The sequence below is a fragment of the Zosterops lateralis genome (genome assembly GCF_965231275.1).
Source record: "Zosterops lateralis genome assembly, chromosome: 22".
Taxonomy (NCBI): Eukaryota; Metazoa; Chordata; class Aves; order Passeriformes; family Zosteropidae; genus Zosterops; species Zosterops lateralis.
The window spans coordinates 6,693,697-6,721,119 of record NC_139782.1 but is presented as its reverse complement, the minus strand read 5'-3'; the positions used below and the strand labels follow the sequence as shown (position 1 = coordinate 6,721,119).

The following is a 27,423-nucleotide window of genomic DNA, read 5'->3' as shown; positions in this document are numbered from 1 at the left end:
TTCAACGCGGTGTGCCTGAACCGGCGCGGGTCCGCGCGCTGCTCCTGCGACCGCATCACCTGCGACGGGGCGTTCCGGCCCCTGTGCGGCCGCGACAGCCGCACCTACGGCAGCGACTGCGAGCGGCGCAGGGCCGAGTGCCGCCTGCAGCAGCACATCCCCGTCAGGCACAGCGGGCCCTGCGGTGAGACACGGGGGGTGACAGCTCCAGGGGATGTCGCGGGAGGAGTGGGAGTGGTTGGGTTGTGATGGTGGGATTGGTATGTGGGGTGGTGGTGCTCAAATTGTCCCACAGGGATGCTGTCCCGTGGGGATGGTGGTGGTGAAATTGTCATGTGAAGGATGTCAATCCCCAAGTTGTCCTGTGAGATGCTGGTCCCCAAATTGTCCCTTGGGGTGGTGGTGGTGAAATTGTCCCTGAGGATGGTGGTCCTCAAATTGTCCTGTTGGGATGTCAGTGCTCAAATTGTCCCCAGGGGTGGTGGTGAAGCTGTTCCCATGGGTGGTGGTAGTGAAATTGTCCCCAGGGGTGGTGGTGCTCAAATTGTGCCATGGGGTGTCAGTCCCCAAGTTGTTCTGTGAGATGCTGGTCCCCAAATTGTCCCATGGTGATGCTGGTCCCCAAACTGTCCCCTGGGGATGCTGGTCCCCAAACTGTCCCCTGGGGATGCTGGTCACCCCTGTCCCATGGTGATGCTGGTCCCTCTGTCCCATGGTGATGCCGGTCCCCAAACTGTCCTCTGGGGACACTGTCCCATGGGGATGCTGGTCCCCCTGTCCTGTGATGCTGGTCACCCCTGTCCCATGGTGATGCTGGTCCCCAAACTGTCCCCTGGTGATGCTGGTCCCCAAACTGTCCTCTGGGGATGCTGGTCACCCCTGTCCCATGGTGATGCTGGTCCCTCTGTCCCATGGTGATGCCGGTCCCCAAACTGTCCTCTGGGGACACTGTTCCCTGGGGATGCTGGTCACCCCTGTCCCCTGGGGATGCTGGTCCCTCTGTCCCATGGTGATGCTGGTCCCCAAACTGTCCTCTGGGGACACTGTCCCATGGTGATGCTGGTCCCCAAACTGTCCCCTGGTGATGCTGGTCCCCAAACTGTCCCCTGGGGACACTGTCCCATGGGGATGCTGGTCCCCCTGTCCTGTGATGCTGGTCACCCCTGTCCCATGGTGATGCTGGTCCCCAAACTGTCCCCTGGTGATGCTGGTCCCCAAACTGTCCCCTGGGGACACTGTCCCATGGGAATGCTGGTCCCCCTGTCCTGTGGTGATGCTGGTCCCCAAACTGTCCCCTGGTGATGCTGGTCCCCAAACTGTCCCCTGGGGACACTGTCCCATGGGAATGCTGGTCACCCCTGTCCCATGGTGATGCTGGTCCCCAGACTGTCCCCTGGGGACACTGTCCCATGGGAATGCTGGTCCCCAAACTGTCCCTATGGTGATGCTGGTCCCCAAACTGTCCCCTGGGGACACTGTCCCATGGTGATGCTGGTCCCCAGACTGTCCCCTGGGGACACTGTCCCATGGGAATGCTGGTCCCCAAACTGTCCCTATGGTGATGCTGGTCCCCAAACTGTCCCCTGGGGACACTGTCCCATGGTGATGCTGGTCCCCAAACTGTCCCCTGGGGACACTGTCCTATGAGGAATTCTGGTCCCCCCTATCCTGCAGTGACACCAATCCCCCACCCACCCTTGGCCCATCCCAGCCCTTTCCTGTCAGGATGGGATTCCAGATGGATTCCCACTGAGCAGCCAGCCTGGAGCCCTCCCTGTCCCCGTGTCCCCGTGTCCCCGCCCTGCCGTGTGTCCTGTCTCTGTCTGCTGTGTGTGACACAGATTGTGGGGACACTCATTTGTGTCTGTGACATCCTGCTGGATTATTTTTCTTATTCCCTTTTCCATCCGTGCCACATCCATTGCTCCTCCCGGGGTAGTGCCAGTCTCCCAAAAATCCATTTTTCACGCTCTCCTTTCCATTCCTGCCTGCTCCTCTCTCAGCTCCAGGTGCTCTGTGCCATCAGCTCTTCCCTCCCTCTGTGTTTTCTCTTTCTCTGGAGCTCTCACCGTGTCTTTGTCTCGTCTCTAGGAGCAGCTCCCCACTGGACTGTCGCTGTAGGACACCAAAGAGAGGCTTCAAATATTTCAGAAGGCAAAGAGTATAGAAAAAAAGCTTTATTTTCTAAATTTTTACTACTTTTAATAAGGTGTTTCAATACAAACTTAATATGATTGGTGAATAGGAAAGACACCTCTCTAATGCCATGGGTTAAATCAGAGAAACAGCAGGAAAGAAAGATGAAAGATTTTAAATATTTCAGAGGGTAAAAAGCATAGAAAAAAGGCTTTTATTGTTTATTTTTTACTACTTTTTATAAGGTCTTCCTATACAGATTTAATATGGTTGGGGTGAATAGGAATGACACCTCTCTAATCTCGTGGGTTAAACCAGAGAAACAACAGGAAAGAAAGATGAAAGATTTTAAATATTTCAGAGGGTAAAAAGCATAGAAAAAAGGCTTTTATTATCTAATTTTTATTATTTTTTATAAGTAGTTTTGATACAGATTTAACATGGTTGGAGTAATATGAACGACACCTCTCTAATCCCATGGGTTAAACCAGAGAAACTGCAGGAAAGAAAGATGAAATATTTTAAATACTTCAGAAGGCAAAGAGCATAGAAAAAAAGGCTTTTATTGTTTATTTTTTATTACTTTTTATAAGGAGTTTTGATACAAATTTAACATGATTTGGGTAAATAGGAATGACACCTCTCTAATTCTATAAACCAGAGAAACAGCAGGAAAGAAAGATGAAAAATTTCAAATATTTCAGAGGGTAAAGAGCATAGAAAAAAGGCTTTTATTATCTAATTTTTATTATTTTTTATAAGGAGTTTTGATACAGATTTAACATGGTTGGAGTAATAGGAACGACACCTCTCTAATCCCACTGGTTAAACCAGAGAAACTGCAGGAAAGAAAGATGAAAAATTTCAAATATTTCAGAGGGTAAAGAGCATAGAAAAAAGGCTTTTATTGTCTAATTTTTATTATTTTTTATAAGGAGTTTTGATACAGATTTAACATGGTTGGGGTAAATAGGAATGACACCTCTCTAATTCTGTAAACCAGAGAAACAGCAGGAAAGAAAGATGAAAGATTTCAAATATTTCAGGAGAAGGAGGTGGAGAGAGGGATGGCAGGAGAACATCCTGCTGCTCCTGGCCTGGTGCCCTGGACACGGTGCAAAATGATGCTCAGGAGCAGCAGGAATTTCCCTGGGATTTGGGAATTTTTCAGCCTCTCCAGGAGGGTTTGAAGAGAGCCCAGGGATGCAAAAAAAAAAATTAAAAAAAATCCCCCACTCCTCCTGTGGGATCACAGCTTTTCCCCACAGGGAAATCTCAGGGAATTATTCTCCACCCAGAGAAATGAATGGTTAAAAATAATTATTCTGAGTGGGGTTTTGGGATTTTTGACAAATTCTTTTTTTTTTTTTCCAGCAGTCTGGGAGCCTCAAAATCCTCCAAGCCAAGCACAAATCTGCTCCAGGAGCTGGGATAGGAGCAGAAAAAATGAGGGAATAAATCAAAATTAGGGCTCTGTCTGCCAAAACTTGGTGCTGCAGAGCTGTGACAGCCCCAGGCAGTCCTGGAGGTGTGAGAAGATATTTTATTTTTTATCCCCATCAGTTCTGGGAAAAAAAAAAGGTCTGAGGTCGATGCTGGGGAGGAAAGGAAAGGAAAGGAAAGGAAAGGAAAGGAAAGGAAAGGAAAGGAAAGGAAAGGAAAGGAAAGGAAAGGAAAGGAAAGGAAAGGAAAGGAAAGGAAAGGAAAGGAAAGGAAAGGAAAGGAAAGGAAAGGAAAGGAAAGGAAAGGAAAGGAAAGGAAAGGAAAGGAAAGGAAAGGAAAGGAAAGGAAAGGAAAGGAAAGGAAAGGAAAGGAAAGGAAAGGAAAGGAAAGGAAAGGAAAGGAAAGGAAAGGAAAGGAAAGGAAAGGAAAGGAAAGGAAAGGAAAGGAAAGGAAAGGAAAGGAAAGGAAAGGAAAGGAAAGGAAAGGAAAGGAAAGGAAAGGAAAGGAAAGGAAAGGAAAGGAGGAAGTTTTTACATCTGTCTTTTCCTCTCTCTGCTCTCCCCTCTCTCCTCTTCTCTCTCTCCTGTTTGTCTGTGTCTTGTGTTTTACAGTGTTTCCTGTGTGGAGGAAGGAATTCTCTCCTGGCCCTCCTGCTCTCCCTGCTGGGACATCTCTGCTGGGAACTCAGCCCTGCCCCTCTGGGCCTCCTCTCAGGGCTCCCACCTCTCTCTAATTCCACCTGAGAGTCCCCCCAAGGATGGAGAGGTGACCCCAGGGCTTTGTCCCACCCCTGGCCCCCCAAATCTCTGCAATGGGAATTTGCTGTGCCTCCGAGGCAGAGGAGAGTGGGAGCAGAGGTGGGTGCTGGGAGCCCCTCACTCCTCACCCAGCCCCTTCCCTGGGCTTGTTGCATCATTTTGGGGCTGCTCCTGATTGATATTTTAATTTTTTTGGGCTTGTTGCATCATTTTGGGGCTGCTCCTGATTGATTATTTAATTTTTTGGGGGGGTTGTTGCATCATTTTGGGACTCCTCCTGATTGATTTTTTATTTTTTTGGGGGGTTGCTGCATCATTTTGAGGCTGCTCCTGATTAGTTTGGGGTTTTTTTGTTTGTTTGTTTGGGGTTTTTTGTTTGTTTGTTTGTTTGTTTTTTGGTTTTTTGTGGGTTTTTTGTTTTTTGGTTTTTTGGGGTTTTTTTGGGGCTTTTTTGGTTTTTTTGTTGTTGTTGTTTTTTTTTGTTGTTTTTTTTTGTTTTTTTTTTTGTTTTGTTTTTGTTTTTTTGGTTTTGGTTTTTTTGGGGTTTTTTTTGTTTGTTCGTTTTTTTTTTTTTTTTTTTTTTTGGTTGCTGCATAATTTTGGGACTGCTCCTGATTGATTTATTTTATTTTATTTTTTTCCCCTCTCTCCTCCTGCTGCTGCTCCCAACTAACCTCCCCCTGGTTTTTCCCCAGCTTGTCCTTGTCCCTGCCTGCCTGGGCTTGTGGAATTATTGTCCCCTGTGCTTTGTGTCCTGCTTTTCCTGGGGCTGGCAGCTCCTCAGGGATCCCAGTTCTCTCTCTTGGGCTCAAAAGTGGTTTTTTCTTGAGAATATTTCCTTGTGGAGCAGTGCTGGAGCTTGCTGGGTGTCCAAAAATTCTAAAAATTTGGGATTCCCACATCTCTGGGTTCATTGGGTGTCCCAGGTGTGGATTGATGGGTTTGGTGTCTTTTCCCTGTGGTTATCCCCAGCTGGGCAGGCAGGAGAGCTCAGTTTTCCCTGGATGTTCTCAGAATTTGGGATTCCCACACCCCTGGGCTTGTTGGGTGTCCCAGGTGTGGATTGATGGGTTTGGTGCCTCCTATCCCCAGCTGGGCTGGCAGGAGAGCTCAGCTTTCCCTGGATGTTCTCAGGATTTGGGATTCCCACATCCCTGGGTTCATTGGGTGTCCCAGGTGTGGATTGATGGGTTTGGTGTCTCTTCCCTGTGGTTATCCCAAGCTGGGCAGGCAGGAGAGCTCAGTTTTCCCTGAAATTTGGGATTCCCACACCCCTGGGCCTGTTTAGGTGTGTGTTCACAACCATGGAATGCTCTGGGTTGGAGGAATCTTAAATTATCATCCAGTTCCTGCCATCCAACCCCTCCCACCATCCCAAAACTGACTCCAAACCAGGACTGGAGCTCTCCCAGGGCTCAGCAGTGGTAAAGGATCACCCAGGGTGGAAAAAGAGAGTTTGGCTTCCCCTGTGCCTCCAGGATGGAATTTAAGGTCTGGATTCAAGCCCAGCTCAGCAGCTCCTTGTTGCTCCCACCCACAAAACAAAGTCAGTGTCAGAGAAATTTTAGGGAAAAGTTCTTCCCCAGAGGCTTCTGGGCACTGTGAGATATTCCAGGCTGGGATTTGGGGATTTCATTCCCTGCATCCCCAATATTTTCCTGCTGGAGAAGGACAGGGAATGCCAGGATCAAGTTTTTCTCCAGAGCTGAGTTTTCCCAGTTCTCCCACTGCCATTCCTGCCCTTCCCAAGGCTTGCTCCAAGCCTGGATCTCAAACCAGGAATTATTTTTGCTCCTCACTCAGGAAAATCGTGCCCAGAGGGAATTTCCCCATGGAAACGGTGTCTGTGTGTTGGAGGAACGTGGTGATGGGACAAAAAAAAGGGGGAACAAAATGGGAGCAGCACCCCAGGGGAAAATTCCTGGGAATTTCTGAGTCCTTGGGAAGTGCTGGGAGCTGCAGGGACAGAGCTGGGGAGGGGACAGAGCTGGGGAGGGGACAGAGCTGTGCCTCAACTGTCCCCCTGTCCCTGTCCCTTGGCACATTTTGGCTCTGGGCTGCCCCTTGGTGGGTGCAGATCCCAATCCAGGCATTCCCTGACCTTTCCTGGCTGGCTGGTGTCACCGAGATGCCACCAAAGTGCCACCAAAGTGCCACCAAGGTGCCACCAGGGTGCTGCTGGCAGGGGAGGTGCCCAGGGCCACTCCAGAAGGATTTTTCCCATTTTTTCCCAGCTCTGTGCTCCGTGCCTGCCTGGCTGCTGTCACATTGTCTGTCCCCCCTGCCTGTGTCCCTCGTGTCCTGTGTCACTGTCACTGTCACTGTCCAGCACGGATGGACCCCCTGGTGTCCCCGCTCTCCGTGTCCCTCCCTCAGCTCCTGGCTGGTGTGTGGGTGGGTGGGGGGAAAATTCCTGCAGGGAATTCTTGGTTGGGAGATGGGATGGAGCCCCCTGGGATGGCCCTGCCAGCAGGGAGGGGACACGGGCTGTGCTGTGGGATGGCACTTTGTCACCTCCCCCTGGGAGAGGGGACACTGCTGGGCTGGGTCCAGGGGGGGTCACACTGTGGATCCAGAGGGAATCACATTGTGGATCCTGATGGAATTTTACATTTTGGATCCAGAGGGAATCACATTGTGGATCCAGAGGGAATCACACTGTGAATCCTGAGGGAATTACACTGTGTATCCCAAGGGAATTTTGCATTGTGGATCCAGAGGGAATCCCATTCTAGATCCGGAGGGAATCCCATTGTAGATCCTGGGGGAATCACATTGTGGATCCAGAAGGAATTTTACATTTTGGATCCAGAGGGAATCACATTGTGGATCCAGAGGGAATTTTACATTTGTGGATCCAGAGGGAATCACACTGTGGATCCAGGGCGAATTTTACATTGTGCATCCAGAAGGAATTTCGCGTTGTGGATCCAAAGGGAATTTTACAGTGTGAATCCAGATAGAATCATACTGTAAACCTAGAGGGAATTTTATATTGTGGATCCAGAGGAATTTTACATTGTGGATTCAGAGGAAATTTTACATTGTGGATCCTGAGGGAATCACACTGTGGATCCAGATGGAATCACACTGTGGATCCAGAGGGAATTTTACATTTGTGGATCCAGAGGGAATCCCATTGTAGATCCTGGGGGAATCCCATTGTAGATCCTGGGGGAATCCCATTGTGGATCCAGAGGGAATTTACCTTGTGGATCCAGAGGGAATCACATTGTGGATCCCAAGGGAATCACATTGTGGATCCAGGGGGAATCACACTGTGGATCCAGAGGGAATTTTACATTGTGGATCCAGGGGGAATTACACTGTGGATCCAGATGGAACTTTTTATTGTGGATCCAGAAGGAATTTCACATTGTGGATCCAGAGGGAATTTTAAATTGTGGATCCTGAGGGAATCACACTGTGGATCCAGGGGGAATCATACTGTGGATTCAGATGGAATCACACTGTGCATCCAGAGGGAATTTTACATTGTGGGTCCGGATGGAATCCCATTGTAGATCCAGAGAGAATCACGTTGTGGATCCAGAGGGAATTTTACATTTTGGACCCAGGTGGAATCACACTGTGGATCCAGAAGGAATTTTGCATTGTGGATCCAGAGGGAATCACATTGTGGATCCTGGGGGAATCATTGTGGACCCAGACAGAATCACATTGTGGATCCTGAGGGAATTTTACATTGTGGATCCAGAGGGAATTAAATTGTGGATCCAGAGGGAATTAAATTGTGGATCCAGAGGGAATTTTACATTGTGGATTCAGAGGGAATTTTACATTTTGGATCCAGAGGGAATTTTACATTGTGGGCCCAGATGGAATCCCATTGTGGATCCACAGAGAATTTTACATTGTGGATCCAGGGAGAATTTTACACTGTGAATCCTGAGGGAATTAAATTGTGGATCCAAAGGGAATCACACTTTGGATCCAGAGAGATTTTACCTTGTGGATCCTGAGGGAATTTCACATTGTGGATCCAGAGGGAATTAAACTGTGTATCCAGAGGGAATTTTACAACTCAAAAAAAAAAAAAAAAAATCTATTTTTTTTTTCCAAAATTTTGAAACCATCACTCACCAACCACCCAAAAAAAAAAAAAAAAAAAAAAAAAAAAAATTAAAAAAACACTAAAATCCCCGCATTCCCTCCTGACAGACCTGGGCTCTCCCAGCCCGTGCCGGGGCGTGCAGTGCTCGTTCGGGGCCAGCTGCGTGGTGCAGAACCAGCGCGCCGTGTGCGAGTGCCAGCGGCACTGCCAGCCCCGCTACGACCCCGTCTGCGGCTCCGACCTGCGCACCTACGGCAACCCCTGCGAGCTGCGCGCCATGGCCTGCCGCCTGCAGACACACATCGACATCAAACACAAGGGGCCCTGCGGTGAGAGACGGGACTGGGGGGTGGTGGTCCTAAAAGGGGTGTTGGGGTCAAGGATAAAGGGCTGTGTCCCAAGAGATGGGGTTAGGGTCATGGTGGTGGTTGTGGTGGTGGTGGTGTCCCCAAAAGGGATATCGGGGTCAAGGATAAAGGGTTTTGTTGTAAGGGATGGGTTAAGGTTATGGTGGTAGTGGTGGTGGTTGTGGTGGTGGTGGTGTCCCCAAAAGGGACATTGGGGTCAAGGACAAGGGGCCCTGTGGTAAGGGATGGGGTTGGGGTGGTGGTGGTGGTTATGGTGGTGTCCCCAAAAGGGATTTAAGGGATGGGGTTGGAGTGATGGGGGTGGTGGTTGTGTCCCCAAAAGCAGGGTCAAACACAAGGGGCCATGTGGTAAGGGATGGGTTGAGGTTGTGGTGGTGTCCCCAAAAGGGGCATTGGGGTCAAGGAGAAAGGGGCCATGACCCAAGAGATGGGGTTAGGGTCATGGTGGTGGTTGTGGTGGTGGTGGTGTCCCCAAAAGGGGCATTGGGATCAAGGATAAAGGATTTTGTTGTAAGGGATGGGGTTGGAGTGGTGGTGGTGTCCCCAAAAGGGGCATTGGGGTCAAGGATAAGGGGCTGTGTGGTAAGGGAGGGGATTGGGGTGACTGTGGTGGTGGCTCTGTCCTCAAAAGAGACATAAAGGTCAAGGACAAGGGGCTTGTGGTAAGGGGTGGGGTTGGGGTGGTGGTGGTTGTGTCCCCAAAAGGGACAGCAGGGTAAAGCACAAGGGGCCCTCCAGGGCAGGATAGAAACATTCTGGCCAGGATAAAACCTTCCAAGCCAGGATAAAAACCTCCAAGCCAGGATAAAAACCTCCAAGCCAGGATAAAAACCTCCTGGCCAGGATAAAAACCTCCTGGCCAGGATAAAACATTTCACACCAGAATAAAAACCTCCAGACCAGAATAAAAACCTCCAGACCTGAATAAAAACCTCCAGGCCAGGATAAAACCCTCCAAGCCAGGATAAAAACCTTCTGGCCAGGATAAAAAATTCCACACCAGGATAAAACCATCCAAGCCAGGATAAAAACCTCCAGACCAGAATAAAAACCTCCAGGCCAGGATAAAACCATCCAAGCCAGGATAAAAACCTCCAGACCTGAATAAAAACCTCCAGGCCAGGATAAAACCCTCCAAGCCAGGATAAAAACCTTCTGGCCAGGATAAAAAATTCCACACCAGGATAAAACCATCCAAGCCAGGATAAAAACCTCCATGCCAGGATAAAACATTTCACACCAGAATAAAAACCTCCAGGGCAGGATAAAATTTTCCACACCAGGATAAAAACCTCCACACCAGGATAAAAACCTCCAGACCAGGATAAAACCCTCCAAGCCAGGATAAAAACCTCCAGGCCAGGATAAAAACCTCCAGGCCAGAATAAAAACCTCCAGGGCAGGATAAAATTTTCCACACCAGGATAAAACCCTCCAAGGCAGGATAAAACCCTCCTGGCCACCAGCAGGAACCCGAGCAGGGGGTCGGTCCCTCCTCCTCCTCCTCCTCTCCCTTGCCAAGGCAGCAGCTGCTGCGTGAAAGAGAAAAATAAAAAAAAAAAAGGCAGAAAAAGCACCTCGGAGCCAAATTCCCGGTGAAAATGAGTGACAGGGAGGGGAGGGAGGTGTGGGGAGCAGAGGATGAATCACTGAAATACCCAGGGGGATGTGCAGGAGGGGAGAGCTGCTCCGAGAGCGAAATTTTTAACAAAAAAAAATCAAAATCAAGGTTTTCTGTGTCCCAGAAATGTGATGTTCCACCTGCACGCAGTGAAATAATCGAGCTGAGGGTGGAATTTCCTCTTCCCACCTCGTCTCCCTGTGCTCTGCTGGGGGAGGGAGGGGCAGAGAGCCTTTAATTCTGATTTTTTTTTTTTTTTTTTTTGTTTTTTTTTTTTTTTTTTTTTGTTTAGAGCCTTTATTTCAGATTTTTTTTTTTTTGGTTTAGAGCTTTTAATTCTGAATTATTTGGGGGAGCTTTTATTTCTGTATTATTTGGGTTTAGAGCTTTTATTTCTGTATTATTTGGGTTCGGAGCTTTTATTTCTGAATTGTTTTGGTTTAGAGCTTTTATTTCTGCATTATTTAGTTTGGAGCTTTTATTTCTGCATTATTTGGGTTTGGAGCTTTTAATTCTGAATTATTTTGGTTTAGAGCTCTTATTTCTGCATTATTTGAGTTTAGAGCTTTTATTTCTGCATTATTTTGGTTTAGAGCTCTTAATTCTGAATTATTTGAGTTTAGAGCTTTTATTTCTGTATTATTTGGGTTTGGAGTTTTTAATTCTGAATTATTTGGGTTTGGAGCTTTTATTTCTGAATTATTTGAGTTTCGAGCTTTTATTTCTGCATTATTTTTTCCCCCCTTTTTTTCCCCTTTTTCCCCCTTTTTTCCCCAATTTTTACTATCTATTTCCCCCTTTTTTCCCCTTTTTTTCCCCATTTTTAATATATATTTCCCCTTTTTTTTTCCCTTTTTTTCCCCCAATTTTTACTATCTATCCCCTTTTTCTCCCCCCAGAGCGCTGCGGGCAGTGCCGTTTCGGGGCCATCTGCGAGGCGGAGAGCGGGCGCTGCGTCTGCCCCACCGAGTGCGTCCCGTCGGCCCAGCCCGTCTGCGGCACCGACGGCGTCACCTACGGCAGCGAGTGCGAGCTCAACGTCCGCGCCTGCACCCAGCAGAGGGACATCCGCGTGGCCGCGCAGGGACACTGCAGTGAGTGGCTTTTTGTCACTTTTGTCACCTTTCTCTGGGTTGTGGGATCGCCCGTGGAAAGGTGGTGGTGGAGTGGAGGGTTTGGGGTTGGGTAATGTTGATGTTGGGTTTGGTGTGTTTGGGCGTTTTGGGCCTTTTGGTAGATTTGGGTGTGGGTTTGGGTTTGGGATTGGGTTTGGGTTTGGGGTTGGGTTTGAGTTTGGGTTTGGGTTTGGGTTTGGGGTTGGGTTTGAGTTTGGGTTTGGGGTTGGGTTTGGGTTTGGGATTGGGGTTGGGGTTGGGGTTGGGTTTGGGTTTGGGATTGGGGTTGGGGTTGGGTTTGAGTTTGGGTTTGGGTTTGGGTTTGGGTTGGGGTTTGGGTTTGGGTTTGGGTTTGGGTTTGAAATTGAGTTTAGGTTTGAGTTTGGGATTGAGTTTGGGATTAAGTTTGTGTCTGGGTTTGAGTTTGGGTTTGGGCAGCCTTGATTTAGTCTTTGCTGTGTTTGGGTGGTTTTGGGGCTTTCGGCAGATTTGGGTTTGGGTTTGGGTAACGTTGATTTAGTCTTTGGTGTGTTTGGGTGTTTTTGGGGCTTTCAGCAGATTTGTATCCAGGTTTGGGTTTGGGTTGGGTTTGGGTTTGGGTTTGGGTTTGGGTTTGTGTCTGGGTTTGGGTTTGGGTTTGGGCAGCCTTGATTTAGTCTTTGGTGTGTTTGGGTGTTTTGGGCCTTTCGGCAGATTTGTGTCTGGGTTTGGGTTTGGGTTTGGGTTTGGGTTTGGGTTTGGGTTTGGGTTTGGGTTTGGGGTTGGGTTTGGGCAGCCTTGATTTAGTCTTTGGTGTGTTTGGGTGGTTTTGGGGCTTTTTGGCAGATTTGTGTCTGGGTTTGGGTTTGGGTAACGTTGACTTTTTGGCTTTGGTGTGTTTGGGTGTTTTGGGGCTTTCAGTAGATTTGTATCTGGGTTTGGGTTTGCGTCTGGGTCTAGGTTTGGGTTTCGGTTTGGTTTTGAGTTTGGGTTTGTGCACCTTGTCCTGGGTGGTTTTTCCTTTTGCTTTTGGTGTTTTGAGGGTGTTTTGGGGTTTTCCAGTAGCTTTTGTAGCTGGGTTTGGGTTTGGGTTTGGGTTTAGAATTGGGTTTGGGTTTAGAATTGGGTTTGAGTTTGGGTTTGGGTCTGAGTTTGTTTGACTTTGTTTGACTTTGGTTTGGGCACCTCGTTCTGGGTGGTTTTCCCTTTTGCTTTTGGTATTTTGAAGGTGTTTTGAGGCTTTCCAGAAGCTTTTGAGCGGGATTTGGGTTTGTGCACCTTTGCCTGAGTGATTCTTCCCTTTTACTTTTGGTGTAATTGAGGATTTTGAGGTTTTCCAGCAGCTTTTTAGCCCCAGCTGGGTTTGGGTTTCTGCACCTTGACCTGGGTGATTTTCCCTTTTACTTTTGTTGTTTTGAGGGTATTTTGAGTCTTTCCAGCAGCTTTTTTTAGCCCCATCTGGTTTTGATTTTTTTTCCCCCTTCACGTTGTTTATCTGAGCCAAGCGAAGAAATTGGATTAAATGTCGGTGGGGCTGAATTAGGGTAAAAATGTGTTAACAGCCCGCAGGGCTGAGAGCGCGGGGCCTGTTTGATCCTTTCCCTCCCCTGGGGTCGATTCCTCTTTGTTCCTGCCTTTCCTCCCCACTCCCAGCCCGGGGACCTGTCTGGGTTAATTTCTTAATGAATTAAAAGCTTTGCTTGGGCTTCTTCATTAGGAGAAAAGCTGCAATGATGATTTGAGCCTCATAAAAAACCTCCTGTGCAGCTGGGGCTGGGCTGTTCTGGGGTGAGATTCTCCAGGAATATGGGGAAGAATGAGTGAGAATAAAGGATTTAATAGGATTTATTTCCCTCCAGAAAAAGCTGTTGGGAAAACCCAAAACGCTCAGTGTGCGCACCCCGATTTTACATGAATTAAATAAAAAATAATGTGACAATTGTGTCCCCAACTCTGGTGACCACCAGGGTTGGGTGAGCGAAATGATGAGTGAAGGTGATTCCTAAAATAAATGATTTAATAGGATTTATTTCCCTCCAGAAAAAGCTGCTGCAAATCCCAAAATGCTCAGTGCACCCCAATTTCCACCAATTTTAATTTTTGTTAAATGTAAAATTTCGTGACAATCATGTCCCCAACCCTGTGACAACACTGGTGGAAGGTGACTCCTAAAATAAATTATTTAATGGGATTTTTCCTCCAGAAAAAGCTGCTGGGAAAAACCCAAAACGCTCAATGCGCGCACCCCGATTTCACACCCGTTAAATGTGAAATATCGTGACAATCAAGTCCCCAACTCTGTGACAACGCTCCTGACCATCAAGGTGGCTGAGGGCAGGGAGGAGTAAAGATGACTCCTAAAATAAATGATTTAATGGGATTTTTTCCCTCCAGAAAAAGCCACTGGGAAACCCAAACGGCTCAGTGCGCGCACATCAATTTTACATGAAATAACGCGACAATTGCGTCCCCAACTCTGTGACAACACTCCTGGCCACCAGAGTTGGCTGAGGGCAGGGAGGAGTGAAGATGACTCCTAAAATAAATGATTTAAAGGGATTTTTTCCTCCAGAAAAAGCTGCTGCAAACCCAAAACGCTCGATGTGTGTACGTCAACTTCCGCTAATTTTAATTTCCGTTAAATGTGAAATATCGTGTCCCCAACTCTGGTGGCCACCAGGATTGGCTGAGGGGAATGATGAGTGAAGGTGATTCCTAAAATCAATGATTGAATCCTAAAATAAATTATTTTTCCCTCCAGAAGAAGCTGTCAGGAAACCCCAAAACACTCAGTGCGCGCATGTCAATTTTACATGCATTAAATGCAAATAATAAATGGTGACCACCAGGGTTGGCTGAGGGAAATGATGAGTTGAATGTGACTCCTAAAATAAATTATTTAAAGGGATTTTTTCCCTCCAGAAGAAGCTGTTGGGAAACCCAAAATGCTCAATGCGCGCACATCCCGATTTCGCACCCGTTAAATGTGAAATATCGTGACAATGGTGTCCCCAGCTCTGTGACAACACTCCTGACCACTGAGGTGGCTGAGGGGAAGGATGAATGAAAGTGATTCCTGAAACAAATTATTTAGTGGGATTTTTTCCTCCAGAAAAAGCTATCGGGAAACCCAAAGCACTCAATGCGCGCACACCAATTTCACACGAAATAACGCGACAATCGCATCCCCAACTCTATGACAACACCCCTGAACCCCCGAAACGACTGAATTTGTCCCCTCCGTGTCCCCGCAGAGTCGTGTGGCAGCTCGGTGTGCTCCTTCGGCAGCCGCTGCGTGGACGGGCAGTGCGTGTGCCCGCGGTGCCAGCGCCAGCCCCCGGCCCCGGTCTGCGGCACCGACGGCGTCACCTACGGCAGCCCCTGCCAGCTGCAGGTGGCCTCGTGTCGCCTCCAGAAGAGCATCGAGGTGGCCAAGATGGGGCCTTGTGAGGATGGTAGGTTGGGGTTGGGGTTGTGGTGGGTGGGTTTTATGGGGGGGGGAAAAAGGGAGGGAGGAATGAGGGGTGGGTTGGGTTGTTGTGGTTTGGAGGACTCACCAAAAAAAAAACCCTAAAAGAGGTTCTCTGCCAGTCGTGTTGACCCTGTGTGGCCTGGGAGATGCCAAAACCCTTCAAAGTGCCCCAAAACAGCAGGTCCTGTGCCAGCCCTGTTGACCCTTTGTGTCCTGAGAGACCCAAAAAAAAACCCCCAAACCCCCAAAACAGGTCCTGTGCCAGCCCTGCTTCTCTCACTGACCCTCTGTGTCCTGGGAGACCCCAAAACCCCCCAAAATGCCCCAAAACAGCAGGTCCTGTGCCAGCCATGCTGCCCCTGTGTGCCCTGAGAGACCCCCCAAAAAATCCCAAAACAGGTCCTATGGCAGCCCTGCTTGCCCCTCTGTGTCCCACAGGACCCCATTGTGCCCTGCGAGACCCCTGAGTGTCCAGAGATCCCAAAAAGCCCCCAAATAGCAGGTCCTGTGCCAGCCCTGCTGACCCTTTGTGTCCTGGGAGACCCCAAAATCCCCAAAAATGCCCCAAAACAGGTCCTGTGCCAGCCCTGTTTTTCTCACTGACCCTCTGTGTCCTGGGAGACCCCAAAACCCTCCAAAATGCCCCAAAACAGCAGGTTCTGTGTCAGTCATTTTTCTCTCACTGTCACTCTGTGCCCTGGGAGACCCTAAAAAAAACCCTGTGCAAGCCCTGCTGCCCCTTTGTGCACTGGGAGACCCCAAAAAACCCCAGAACAGGTTCTGTGCCAGCCCTGCTGACCCTCTGTGTCCTGAGAGACCCCAAAAAAAAAAAACCCCAAATCCCCAAAACAGGTCCTGTGCCAGCCCTGCTTCTCTCACTGCCCCTTTGTGACCTGTGAGATCCCAAAAAAAACCCTAAAACAGCAGGTCCTGTGCCAGCCCTGTTGAAACTCTGTGTCCTGGGAGACCCCAAAAAGATTTTCCCTCTCCAATTCCATCCCTGGGTAAATTTTCTCTCTTCAATTCCATCCCTGGGTGAATTTTCCCTCTCCAGTTCCATCTCTGGGTGAATTTTCCCTCTCCAATTCTATCCCTGGTGAATTTTCCCTTTCCAATGGAAAATGGTAAATTTTCCCTGGTAATTTTTCCCTCTCCAATCCCATCCCCGGGTAAATTTTAATTTTCCCTCTCCAAATCCATCCCAGTCCCTGGCAGGGTTTTGGGACTGGATGATCTTTAGGGTCCCTTTCTACCCCAACCCATCCCAGGGCTCTGCAGAGCTCCAGGGAAGGTTTTTGGGGTTGGCTTGATGATCCTAAAAATAAAAATAAATCTAGAACCCAGAGTAAAAATAATAAAAATAAAAATAAAAATAAAAATAAAAATAAATCCAGAGTTTTCCCTCTCTGGGGGAAAAAAATTCCTGCTGGCACAGGGAAGGAGCTGAGAGATTCCCTGGGCTGGATGTCAGAGCTGAGAGGGGAAAAAAGGCAGAGCAGAGTGTTTGATCACAGCCCTGCTCGGGGGATTTCAGGTCCTGTCCCCTCCCTGAGAGCAGAATGAATAATTCTCTCTGTGATTTGCCAAAACTCAGCCTTTGATCCCGACATAAAAAGGGGCAGGTTCGCATTTCATTCCCCCCCTTTTTTTTATTTTTCCTCTTTGAAATCAGCCACGTCTCTGCTGTTGATGGAGCGTCCTGAAGAGTTTTGGGAGTTTATTCTCCCAAATTCCAAATTCCAGCCCCAAATCCCATTCCTTCCCCAGCTCCAGGTTATCCACAATATCCCCGTGCTCGGTGGGGTTGGGATGGGGGAAAGGAGCTGCACGGAAATTTATCCAGGGATGGAACGGGAGAGGGAAAATTTACCTGGGATGGAACTGGAGAGGGAAAATTAAAATTTTCCAGAGATGGGATTAGAGAGGGAAAATTTATCTGGGATGGAATTGGAGAAGGAAAAATTATCTGGGATGGAGTTGGAGAGGGAAAATTAAAATTTACCCAGGGATGAGATTGGAGAGGGAAATTCACCTGGGATGGACTTGGAGGGAAAATCAACCTGGGATGGATTTGGTGTCACCCTGGGGATCCCATTGTGGTGACACCAGTGTCACTGTGGGGGATCCCATTGTGGTGACACCAGTGTCACTATGGAGGATCCCATTGTGGTGACCCTGGTGTCACCATAGGGGAGCCCTTTGGGGTGATCCCAGTGTCACCACAGGGGATCCCATTGTGGTGACCCCAGTGTCACCCTGGAGGAGCCCATTGTGGTGACCCCGGTGTCACCCCAGGGGATCCCATTGTGGTGACCCCGGTGTCACTGTGGGGGATCCCATTGTGGTGACCCCAGTGTCACCATTGGGGATCCCATTGTGGTGACCCCGGTGTCACTGTGGGGGATCCCATTGTGGTGACCCCAGTGTCACCATTGGGGATCCCATTGTGGTGACCCCGGTGTCACCCTGGGGATCCCATTGTGGTGACACCAGTGTCACTGTGGGGGATCCCATTGTGGTGACCCCAGTGTCACCCTGGAGGATCCCATTGTCACCGTGGGCTGTCCCTGTCCCCAGAGTGCGGCTCGGGGGGCTCGGGGGGCTCCGGGGACGGCAGCGAGTGCGAGCAGGAGCGGTGCCGGCAGTTCGGGGGCTGGTGGGACGAGGACGCCGAGGACGAGCCCTGCGTGTGTGACTTCACCTGCCTGGCCGTGCCCCGCAGCCCGGTGAGCCTCCCCTGGTGTCCCCTGTGCTGTCCCCTGCCGTCCCCGGGCTCGGCCCTGAGCTGTCCCCTGGCCGTGGTGGCAGGTGTGTGGCTCTGACGGTGTCACCTACGCCAACGAGTGCGAGCTGAAGAAGACGCGGTGCGAGAAACGCCAGGAGCTGTTTGTCGCCAGCCAGGGAGCCTGTCGGGGTGAGTGACACGGCGGGGGGTCACGCCTGCCTGGTGGGTGTGTCACCAAGTGTGTCCCCAAGTGTGTCATTGGGTGTGTCCCCAAGTGTGTCATTGGGTGTGTCCCCAAGTGTGTCCCCAAGTGTGTCATTGGGTGTGTCCCCAGGTGTGTCCCTGGGTGTGTCATTGGCTGTGTCCCCAGATGTGTCATTGGGTGTGTTCCCAGGTGTGTCACTGGGTGTGTCCCCAGATGTGCCACTGGGTGTGTCCCAAAGTGTGTCACTGGGTGTGTCATTGGGTGTATCATTGGGTGTGTCCCCAGGTGTGTCACTGGGTGTGTCCCCAGGTGTGTTATTGGGCATGTCCCCAAGTGTGTCACTGGGTGTGTCCCCAAGTGTGTCATTGGGTGTGTCCCCAGGTATGTCACTGGGTGTGTCCCCAAATGTGTCATTGAGTGTGTCCCCAGATGTGTCACTGGGTGTGTCCCCAGGTGTGTCACTGGGTGTGTCCCCAAATGTGTCATTGAGTGTGTCCCCAGATGTGTCACTGGGTGTGTCCCCAGGTGTGTCATTGAGTGAGTCCCCCAGTGTATCCCCAGATGTGTCACTGGGTGTGTCCCCAGGTGTGTCATTGGATGTGTCCCCAGGTGTGTCCCCAGATGTGTCACTGGGTGTGTCCCCATGTTTGTCCCCTGCCCTTTCCCTGGGAAGCAGCAGGCATCACTCCCAGGGGTCACTCCCTGTCCCTGTCCCTGCACTGTCCCCATCCCCTGTCCCCTGCCCTCGGAATTCCTGTCCCACTCCCAAAGTGACCTCTGCCTGTGTCCTTGTCCCCTCCCTGCAGCCCTGGCCACCACCTCCCCTTGGATTTCCTGTCCCCACTCCCAAAGTGACCTCTGTGTGTGTCCCTGTCCCCATCCCTTATCCCCTGGCCTCAGAATTCCTGTCCCCACTCCCAAAGTGACCCCTGCCTGTGTCCCTGTCCCCTCCCTGCAGCCCTGGCCACCACCTCCCCTTGGATTTCCGGTCCCACTCCCAAAGTGACCTCTGTGTGTGTCCCTGTCCCACTCCCAAAGTGACCTCTGTCTGTCCCTGTCCCCTCCCTGCAGCCCTGGCCTCAGAATTCCTGTCCCCACTCCCAAAGTGACCTCTGTGTGTCCCTGTCCCCATCCCCTGTCCCTTGGCCTCAGAATTCCTGTCCCCCATCCCAAAGTGACCTCTGTGTGTCCCTGTCCCCATCCCCTGTCCCTTGGCCTCAGAATTCCTGTCCCCAGTCCCAAAGTGACCTGTGTGTGTCCCTGTCCCCTCCCTGCAGCCCTGGCCACCACCCCTCCACCTCTGCTGGTCGTGCACTGCAGCCAGACCGTCTACGGCTGCTGCCCCGACAACGTCACCCTGGCCCTGGGCGTGGGAGCTGCGGGATGTCCCAGTGAGTGTCACCAAAGGGGACACCTGGGGAGGTCTGGGGGGGATGTCACCCTGGGCGTGGGAGCTGCTGGATGTCCCAGTGAGTGTCACCAAAGGGGACACCCGGGGAGGTCTGGGGGGGATGTCACCCTGGGCGTGGGAGCTGCGGGATGTCCCAGTGAGTGTCACCAAAGGGGACACCTGGGGAGGTCTGGGGGGGATGTCACCCTGGGCGTGGGAGCTGCGGGATGTCCCAGTGAGTGTCACCAAAGGGGACACCCGGGGAGGTCTGGGTGGGATGTCACCCTGGGCGTGGGAGCTGCGGGATGTCCCAGTGTCACCAAAGGGGACACCTGGGGAGGTCTGGGGGGGATGTCACCCTGGGCGTGGGAGCTGCGGGATGTCCCAGTGAGTGTCACCAAAGGGGACACCTCGGGAGGTCTGGGGGGGACATCACCCTGGGCGTGGGAGCTGCTGGATGTCCCAGTGAGTGTCACCAAAGGGGACACCTGGGGAGGTCTGGGGGGGACATCACCTGGCCCTGGGCGTGGGAGCTGCGGGATGTCCCAGTGAGTGTCACCAAAGGGGACACCCGGGGAGGTCTGGGGGGGATGTCACCCTGGGCGTGGGAGCTGCGGGATGTCCCAGTGAGTGTCACCAAAGGGGACACCTGGGGACACCTGGGTGGGATGTCACCCTGGGCGTGGGAGCTGCGGGATGTCCCAGTGAGTGTCACCAAAGGGGACACCTGGGGACACCTGGGTGGGATGTCACCCTGGGCGTGGGAGCTGCAGGATGTCCCAGTGAGTGTCACCAAAGGGGACACCTGGGGACACCTGGGTGGGATGTCACCCTGGGCGTGGGAGCTGCGGGATGTCCCAGTGAGTGTCACCAAAGGGGACACCTGGGGAGGTTCTGGGGGGGATGTCACCCTGGCCCTGGGCGTGGGAGCTGCGGGATGTCCCAGTGAGTGTCACCAAAGGGGACACCTGGGGAGGTCTGGGGGGGATGTCACCCTGGGCGTGGGAGCTGCTGGATGTCCCAGTGTCACCAAAGGGGACACCTGGGGAGGTCTGGGTGGGACGTCACCTGGCCCTGGGCGTGGGAGCTGCTGGATGTCCCAGTGAGTGTCACCAGAGGGGACACCCGGGGAGGTCTGGGGGTGAAAAAATTGAAAAAATGGGGAAAAATAGCAATGTGTTTTCTCAGGTTTTGGTTTCTCTCACCTGAGATTTCAGGCTGGTGGTTCTGGTGGGATTTTTTTGCCCTCTGTGACCTCAGAAGGTTTTGAGTCTGTGTGAGAATGATTTGGAGTCTCTTGGTTTTCTTGGTTTTTCTTTCTTGGTTATTAATTCTTATCTTACAATTCTCTGTGCTGTCCCAAGGTGTTCACAGCAGTTTATTACCTTTTATAAGGTGTTTAAATACAGATTTAACATGCTTGGGGTGAATAGGAAGGACACCTCTCTAATTCTCTAATTAACCAGAGAAACTGCAGGAAAGATGAAAGATTTCAAATATTTTAGAAGGCAAAGAGCGTAGAAAAAAGGCTTTTATTGTCTAATTTTTACTACTTTTTATAAGGTGTTTCCATACAGATTTAACACGATTGGGGTGAATAGGAAGGACACCTCTCTAATTCTCTAATTAACCAGAGAAACAGCAAAACTCCACCTGGAGAAAGATTAATTTGAGGAAGGAGAGTTTTTTACCAAGATTATTTCAAGAAGAAAAATCTCTTGAGGAAATTTTTTCCTTGTGGAAAAAAAAAAAATCAGCAGCTGCTGGGCAGCCTAAAAACCTCTCAAACCCAGAAATATCAGGCCCAGAGATGACTCTGCCCCATTCCTGAGGGATTTCCACCTCTCTGGGTGACAGGAATATTCCGTGGTGTCACCTGGGGACGGGTGACAGGTGGGTGACCCCCTGTGCAGGAAGGCTGATATTAATTTCATTAATATTTTATTCACTAATTGCTCGAGATGGAAATTTGAAAGGCTCTCAACAGCTGAGGCTGATGGGGGAAAAAAACATCAGCTCGTGGAGACACCAGTCTGGGTTGGGATAATGCCTGGGGAGGGCGGGATAATGGGAAAACACTGATGGATAATGGGAAAACAGAGATGGATAATGGGAAAACAGAGATGGATAATGGGAAAACATAGATGGATAATGGGAAAACACCATTGGATAATGGGAAAACACCACTGGATAATGGGAAAACATAGATGGATAATAGGAAAACACATCTGGATAATGGGAAAGGCAGGTGGATAATGGGAAAACACCGCTGGATAATGGGAAAGGAAACTGGATAATGGGAAAGGCAGGTGGATAAAGGGAAAACACCATTGGATAATGGGAAAACATAGATGGATAATGGGAAAACACTGATGGATAATGGGAAAAGTAGTTGGATAATGGGAAAGGCAGTTGGATAATGGGAAAGGAAACTGGATAGCGGGAAAACACCACTGGATAATGGGAAAACATAGATGGATAATGGGAAAGGCAGTTGGATAATGGGAAAGGCAAGTGGATAATGGGAAGAGCTGCAGGAGATGTGGAGATGTTGCTCCAGGAGATGCTCCAGGGGACAGGAATGTTTCCATTGCTCTGGCAGGGATGATTTTTGGGGTTTCTGGTGGGAATCCTGCCCCAAATCCATGGACTCGGCTTCCCAGGGTTGGTGTTTCCCATGGAAATCCTGCCCCAAATCCATGGACACAGCTCCCCAGTGTTGGTGTTTCCCATTAAAATCTTGGCCAGGATTGGTGTTTCCAATGGAAATCTTTCCCCAAATCCATGGACTCAGCTCCCCAGTTTTGGTGTTTCCAGTGGGAATCCTCACCCAAATCCATGGACTCAGCTCCCCCATTGGCTGGGACCCAGATCCCCCCAGTTTGTGTCCCACCTTTGTCCCTCCCATGTCCCTCCTGTGTCCCCAGAGGGTTATCACCACTTAAGGAGCACTTGAATCCCCTAGGACATGTTTATCCATGATTTATCCATGGATATTCCCTTTTCCCTGCCTTTGGATGTGCTCACATCCCCTCCCTGCTCCTCCCCAGGTGTCCCTTTGTGTCCCTTTATGTCCCTTTGTGTCCCTTTGTGTCCCTTTGTGTCCCTTTCCCTCTGGGACAAGGACACTTTATCCATGGATATTCCCTTTTCCCTGGGACACTTTTATCCACATTTATCCATGGATATTCCCTTTTCCCTGGGACACGTTTATCCATGGATATTCCCTTTTCCCTGGGACACGTTTATCCATGGATATTCCTTTTTACCTGGGACACGTTTATCCATGATTTATCCATGGATATTCCCTTTTCCCTGGGACACGTTTATCCACATTTATCCATGGATATTCCCTTTTCCCTGGGACACTTTTATCCACATTTATCCATGGATATTCCCTTTTCCCTGGGACATGTTTATCCATGATTTATCCATGGATATTCCCTTTTCCCTGGGACACTTTATCCATGGATATTCCCTCTTCCCTGGGACACATTTATCCATTATTTATCCATGGATATTCCCTTTTCCCTGGGACATGTTTATCCATGATTTATCCATGGATATTCCCTTTTCCCTGGGACACTTTATCCATGGATATTCCCTCTTCCCTGGGACACATTTATCCATTATTTATCCATGGATATTCCCTTTTCCCTGGGACATGATTTATCCATGGATATTCCCTTTTTCCCTGCCCTTGGATGTGCTCACATCCCCTCCCTGCTCCTCCCTTTGTGTCCCTTTGTGTCCCTTTGTGTCCCTTTCCCGTCTCCATCTTCATCTGCCTTCCTTCCCTCCTCCATCAAGCCGCTGTTTAATGAATTATTAATAATAATATTAATAATCTAATAGCTTCCTTCCCCTTTGATGTTTAATGAGGAGAGGAGCTGTTGATGGCAGGGGGGTTGAGGTGATGAGAGCAGGGAGGTGACACAGGGTGACAGAGGTGACACAGGGGGGTGTCCCCTTGTGGAAAAACAAGGTTTGATCTCCAGGTGAATTTTTAAAAATAGGTTTGATCAAAAATAAGGCAATTAGGAGTAAAAAAAAAGGCAAGTTCAGCCGAGTCCACACCCTGCTGTTGCAGAAGGTTTCTTTAAAAATCTTTTTTATTGCATCCCAGTTATGTAGGACCCAAAATCCCAAATAAACAGGACTCCAAACCCCCAATATAAAGGACCCAAACCCCAAATAAACAGAAACCAAAACCCCAAACAAACGGGACCCAAAATCCAAAATATACAGGACCCCAAACCCCCAATATAAAGGACCCAAAATCCAAAATACACAGGACCCAAAATCCCAAATAAACAGAAACCAAAACCCATAATATACAGGACCCCAAACCCCAAATACCCAAGACCCAAAATCCCAAATAAACAGGACTCAAAATCCCAAATACACAGGACCCAAATTCCCAAACAAACGGGACCCAAAATCCAAAATATACAGGACCCCAAACCCCCAATATAAAGGACCCCAAACCCATAATATACAGGACCCAAAATCCCAAATAAACAGGACCCAAAATCCAAAATATACAGGACCCCAAACTCCCAATATACAGGACCCAAAATTCCAAATAAACAGGACCCAAAATTCCAAATAAACAAGACTCCAAAATCCCAAACAACCAACACCCAAAATCCCAAATAAACAGAAACCAAAACCCCAAATAAACAGGACCCCAAACCCCAAATATACAAGACCCAAATTCCCAAATATACAGGACCCCAGACCCCAAATACACAGGACCCAAAACCCTGAAAATACAGAGTCAAATGTGGGATCAGCAGGACCCCAGACCCCAAATACACAGGACCCAAAACCCTGAAAATACAGAGTCAAATGCGGGATCAGGATGGATGTGTGTAGCCCTGGCTCTGAGATGTTTTGGTTTTTTAAATTTTTTTCCCCAGGGAATTTTCTGTAAACAGGAGAAATGTTTTTGTAGCTATTCCTATGTTTTCGTTCCTTTTTCTGGGACTTCTCCTTGCTGTCCCTCTGCTCTGCCCAATGGGAGTGAAGAGGTTTTGCCTTTGTGTCCCCAATCAGATTGGTCTGTGTGAAATGGGATAAAAGGGAGGCACAGCCCAGAAATAAAGGAGTCATTTTCAGCCTCCTGAATCTCAGATCTGTGTCCTTGTGGTGTGAAACAGAGTCAAATGTGGGATCAGGATGGATGTGTGTAACCCTGGTTCTGTGCCTGAGGGGTTTTGGTTTTTTGAAATTCTTTTCCCAGGGAATTTTCTGTAAACAGGAGAAATGTTTTTGTAGCTGTAACTTTGTTATTCATCCCTTTCCCTGGGAGGGACTTCTCCTTGCTGTCCCTCTGCTCTGACCAATGGGAGTGAAGAGGTTTTGCCTTTGTGTCCCCAATCAGATTGGTCTGTGTGAAATGGGATAAAAGGGAGACACAGCCCAAAAACAAAGAAGTCCTTTTCAACCTTCCGAACCTCGCGGTCTGTGGTGTCACCCAGTGTCACCAGTGTCACCCAGTGTCACCCAGTGTCACCCAGGCTGCTGTCCTGTCCCCAGGCACGTGTCAGTGCAATCCCTACGGCTCGTACGGCGGCTCCTGTGACCCGGGCTCGGGGCAGTGCTCCTGCAAACCCGGCGTGGGCGGCCTCAAGTGCGACCGCTGCGAGCCCGGCTTCTGGGACTTCCGCGGCATCGTCACCGACCGCCGCAGCGGCTGCACCCGTGAGTCACACAGCTTGGGGACAGTGGGGGACAGCCAGGGGACACTGCACCCGTGAGTCACACCCAGGGGACAGCCAGGGGACACTGCACCCGTGAGTCACACCTGGGGACAGCAGGGGACAGTGGGGGACAGCCAGAGGACACTGCACGCGTGAGTCACACACAGCTTGGGGACAGTGGAGGACAGTGGAGGACAGCTAGGGGACACTGCACCTGTGAGTCACACATCTTGGGGACAGTGGGGGACAGCCAGGGGACACTGCACCCGTGAGTCACACCCAGGGGACAGCCAGGGGACACGGACCGAGGGGGACAGTGGAGGGGACACTGCACACTCCCCAGGTGAGTCACACCTGGGGACAGCAGGGGACAGTGGGGGGACACTGCACACATGAGTCACACACAGCTTGGGGACAGTGGGGGACAGCTAGGGGACACTGCACACATGAGTCACACAGCTTGGGGACAGTGGGGGACAGCCAGGGGACACTGCACACGTGAGTCACACAGCTTGGGGACAGTGGGGGACAGCCAGGGGACACTGCACACGTGAGTCACACAGCTTGGGGACAGTGGGGGACAGCCAGGGGACACTGCACCCGTGAGTCACACACAGGTTGGGGACAGTGGGGGACAGCCAGGGGACACTGCACACGTGAGTCACACAGCTTGGGGACAGTGGGGGACAGCCAGGGGACACTGCACCCGTGAGTCACACACAGGTTGGGGACAGTGGGGGACAGTGGGGGACAGCCAGGGGACAGCGAGGGGACAGGGACCGAGGGGGACAGCCAGGGGACACCCTGAGTGACAACCAGGGGACACGGACCAAGGGGGACACAGGGAGGGGACAACCTAAGTGACAGTGATGGGAGGGGACACAGACTGAGGAGGGGACAGGGAGGGGACACTGCACATGTGAGTCACACCTGGGGACAGCAAGGAGACACAGACTGAGGGGGGTCAGGGAGGGGACAGTGCCTGACAGGGCGACAGCCAGGGGACACTGCCCAAGGGGGGGTCAGGGAGGGGACACCTTGAGTGACAGCTCAGCCAGGGGACAATGCCTGAGGGGGGGACGAGGAGGGGACATTGCCCAAGGGGGTGTCAGGGAGGGGACACCTTGAGTGACAGCTCAGCCAGGGGACAGTGCCTGAGGGGGGGACGAGGAGGGGACACTGCCCAAGGGGGTGTCAGGGAGGGGACACTGCACACATGAGTCACACCCAGGGACAGTGAGGGGACAGTGAGGGGACACAGCCCAAGGGCGGGTCAGGAAGGGGACACAGCCCGAGGGGGGACAGGGAGGGGACACCCTGAGTGACACTGATGGGAGGTGACACAGACCGAGGGAGGGACAGCCAGGGGACATGGCCCGAGGGGGAAGACAGGGAGGGGACACTGAACATGTGAGCCACTGCCCGGGGACAGCGAGGGGACAGTGCCTGAGGGAGGGTCAGGGAGGGGACACTGCACACGTGAGTGACAGCCAGGGGACAGGAGGGGACATGGCCAGGGGTGATGGGGAGGGGACGGTCCCCGCAGTGGGTATAGGGATGGGACACTGCCCGTGGGAGGGATGGGGATGTCACCCCCTGAGTGACAGCACAGTGAGGGGACACGGCCCATGGCGGGGACAGGGATGTCACCCCCTGAGTGACAGTGACAGGACACTGCCCACGGGTTTTCCCCTTTCCTACCCCGTAACTGCATTTCCCCCTTTCCCACCCTATAACAGTGGGATTTTCCCCCCTTTTCCCACTCTATAATGGTGGGATTTCCCCCTTTCCCACCCCATAACTGCATTTCCCTCCTTTCCCACCCTATTAGAGTGGGTTTTCCCCATTCCCACCCCACAACTTTGTTTTCTCCCCTGCTCCCACCCCATAACTGCCTTACCCACCCCATAACCGTGTTTTTCCCCATTCCCACCCCCCTAACTGCATTTCTCCCCTTTCCCACCCTATTAGAGTGGTTTTTTTCCCCACTTTCCCACCCCATAACTGTGAGATTTCCCCCCATTCCCACCCCATAACCCTGTCCCCCATCCCCAGCGTGCCAGTGTGACCCCGTGGGCTCGGTGCGGGACGACTGTGAGCAGATGACGGGGCTGTGGGATTTCTCTCATTTCCCACCCCATAACCCTGTTTTCCCACCCCATAACTGTATTTTTCCCCCCATCCCCAGCGTGCCAGTGTGACCCCGTGGGCTCTGTGCGGGACGACTGTGAGCAGATGACGGGGCTGTGGGATTTCTCCCCTGTTCCCACCCCATAACTGTGGGATTTCTCTCATTTCCCACCCCATAACTGTATTTTCCCCCCCATTCCCACCCCATAACTGGTTTTTTCCTCCATTCCCACCCCATAACTTCATTTCCCCTCTTTTCCACCCTATAACTGTGGGTTTTCTCTCATTTCCCACCCCATAA

General features: G+C 50.8%; 1 protein-coding gene across 1 annotated transcript in view; it reads left to right on the top strand.

The window, feature by feature from the left end:
* Positions 1–27,423, top strand: part of AGRN (agrin) — a 156,386-nt gene that overhangs the window by 83,444 nt on the left and 45,519 nt on the right. Inside the window, exons 10-18 of the mRNA XM_083876993.1 lie at positions 31–184; positions 8,520–8,741; positions 11,301–11,495; positions 14,750–14,950; positions 17,545–17,693; positions 17,776–17,881; positions 19,175–19,266; positions 20,368–20,389; positions 24,829–24,993. Of these exons, the coding sequence (XP_083733119.1) occupies positions 31–184; positions 8,520–8,741; positions 11,301–11,495; positions 14,750–14,950; positions 17,545–17,693; positions 17,776–17,881; positions 19,175–19,266; positions 20,368–20,389; positions 24,829–24,993 (1,306 nt within the window). The remainder of the gene's footprint in view (positions 1–30; positions 185–8,519; positions 8,742–11,300; positions 11,496–14,749; positions 14,951–17,544; positions 17,694–17,775; positions 17,882–19,174; positions 19,267–20,367; positions 20,390–24,828; positions 24,994–27,423) is intronic.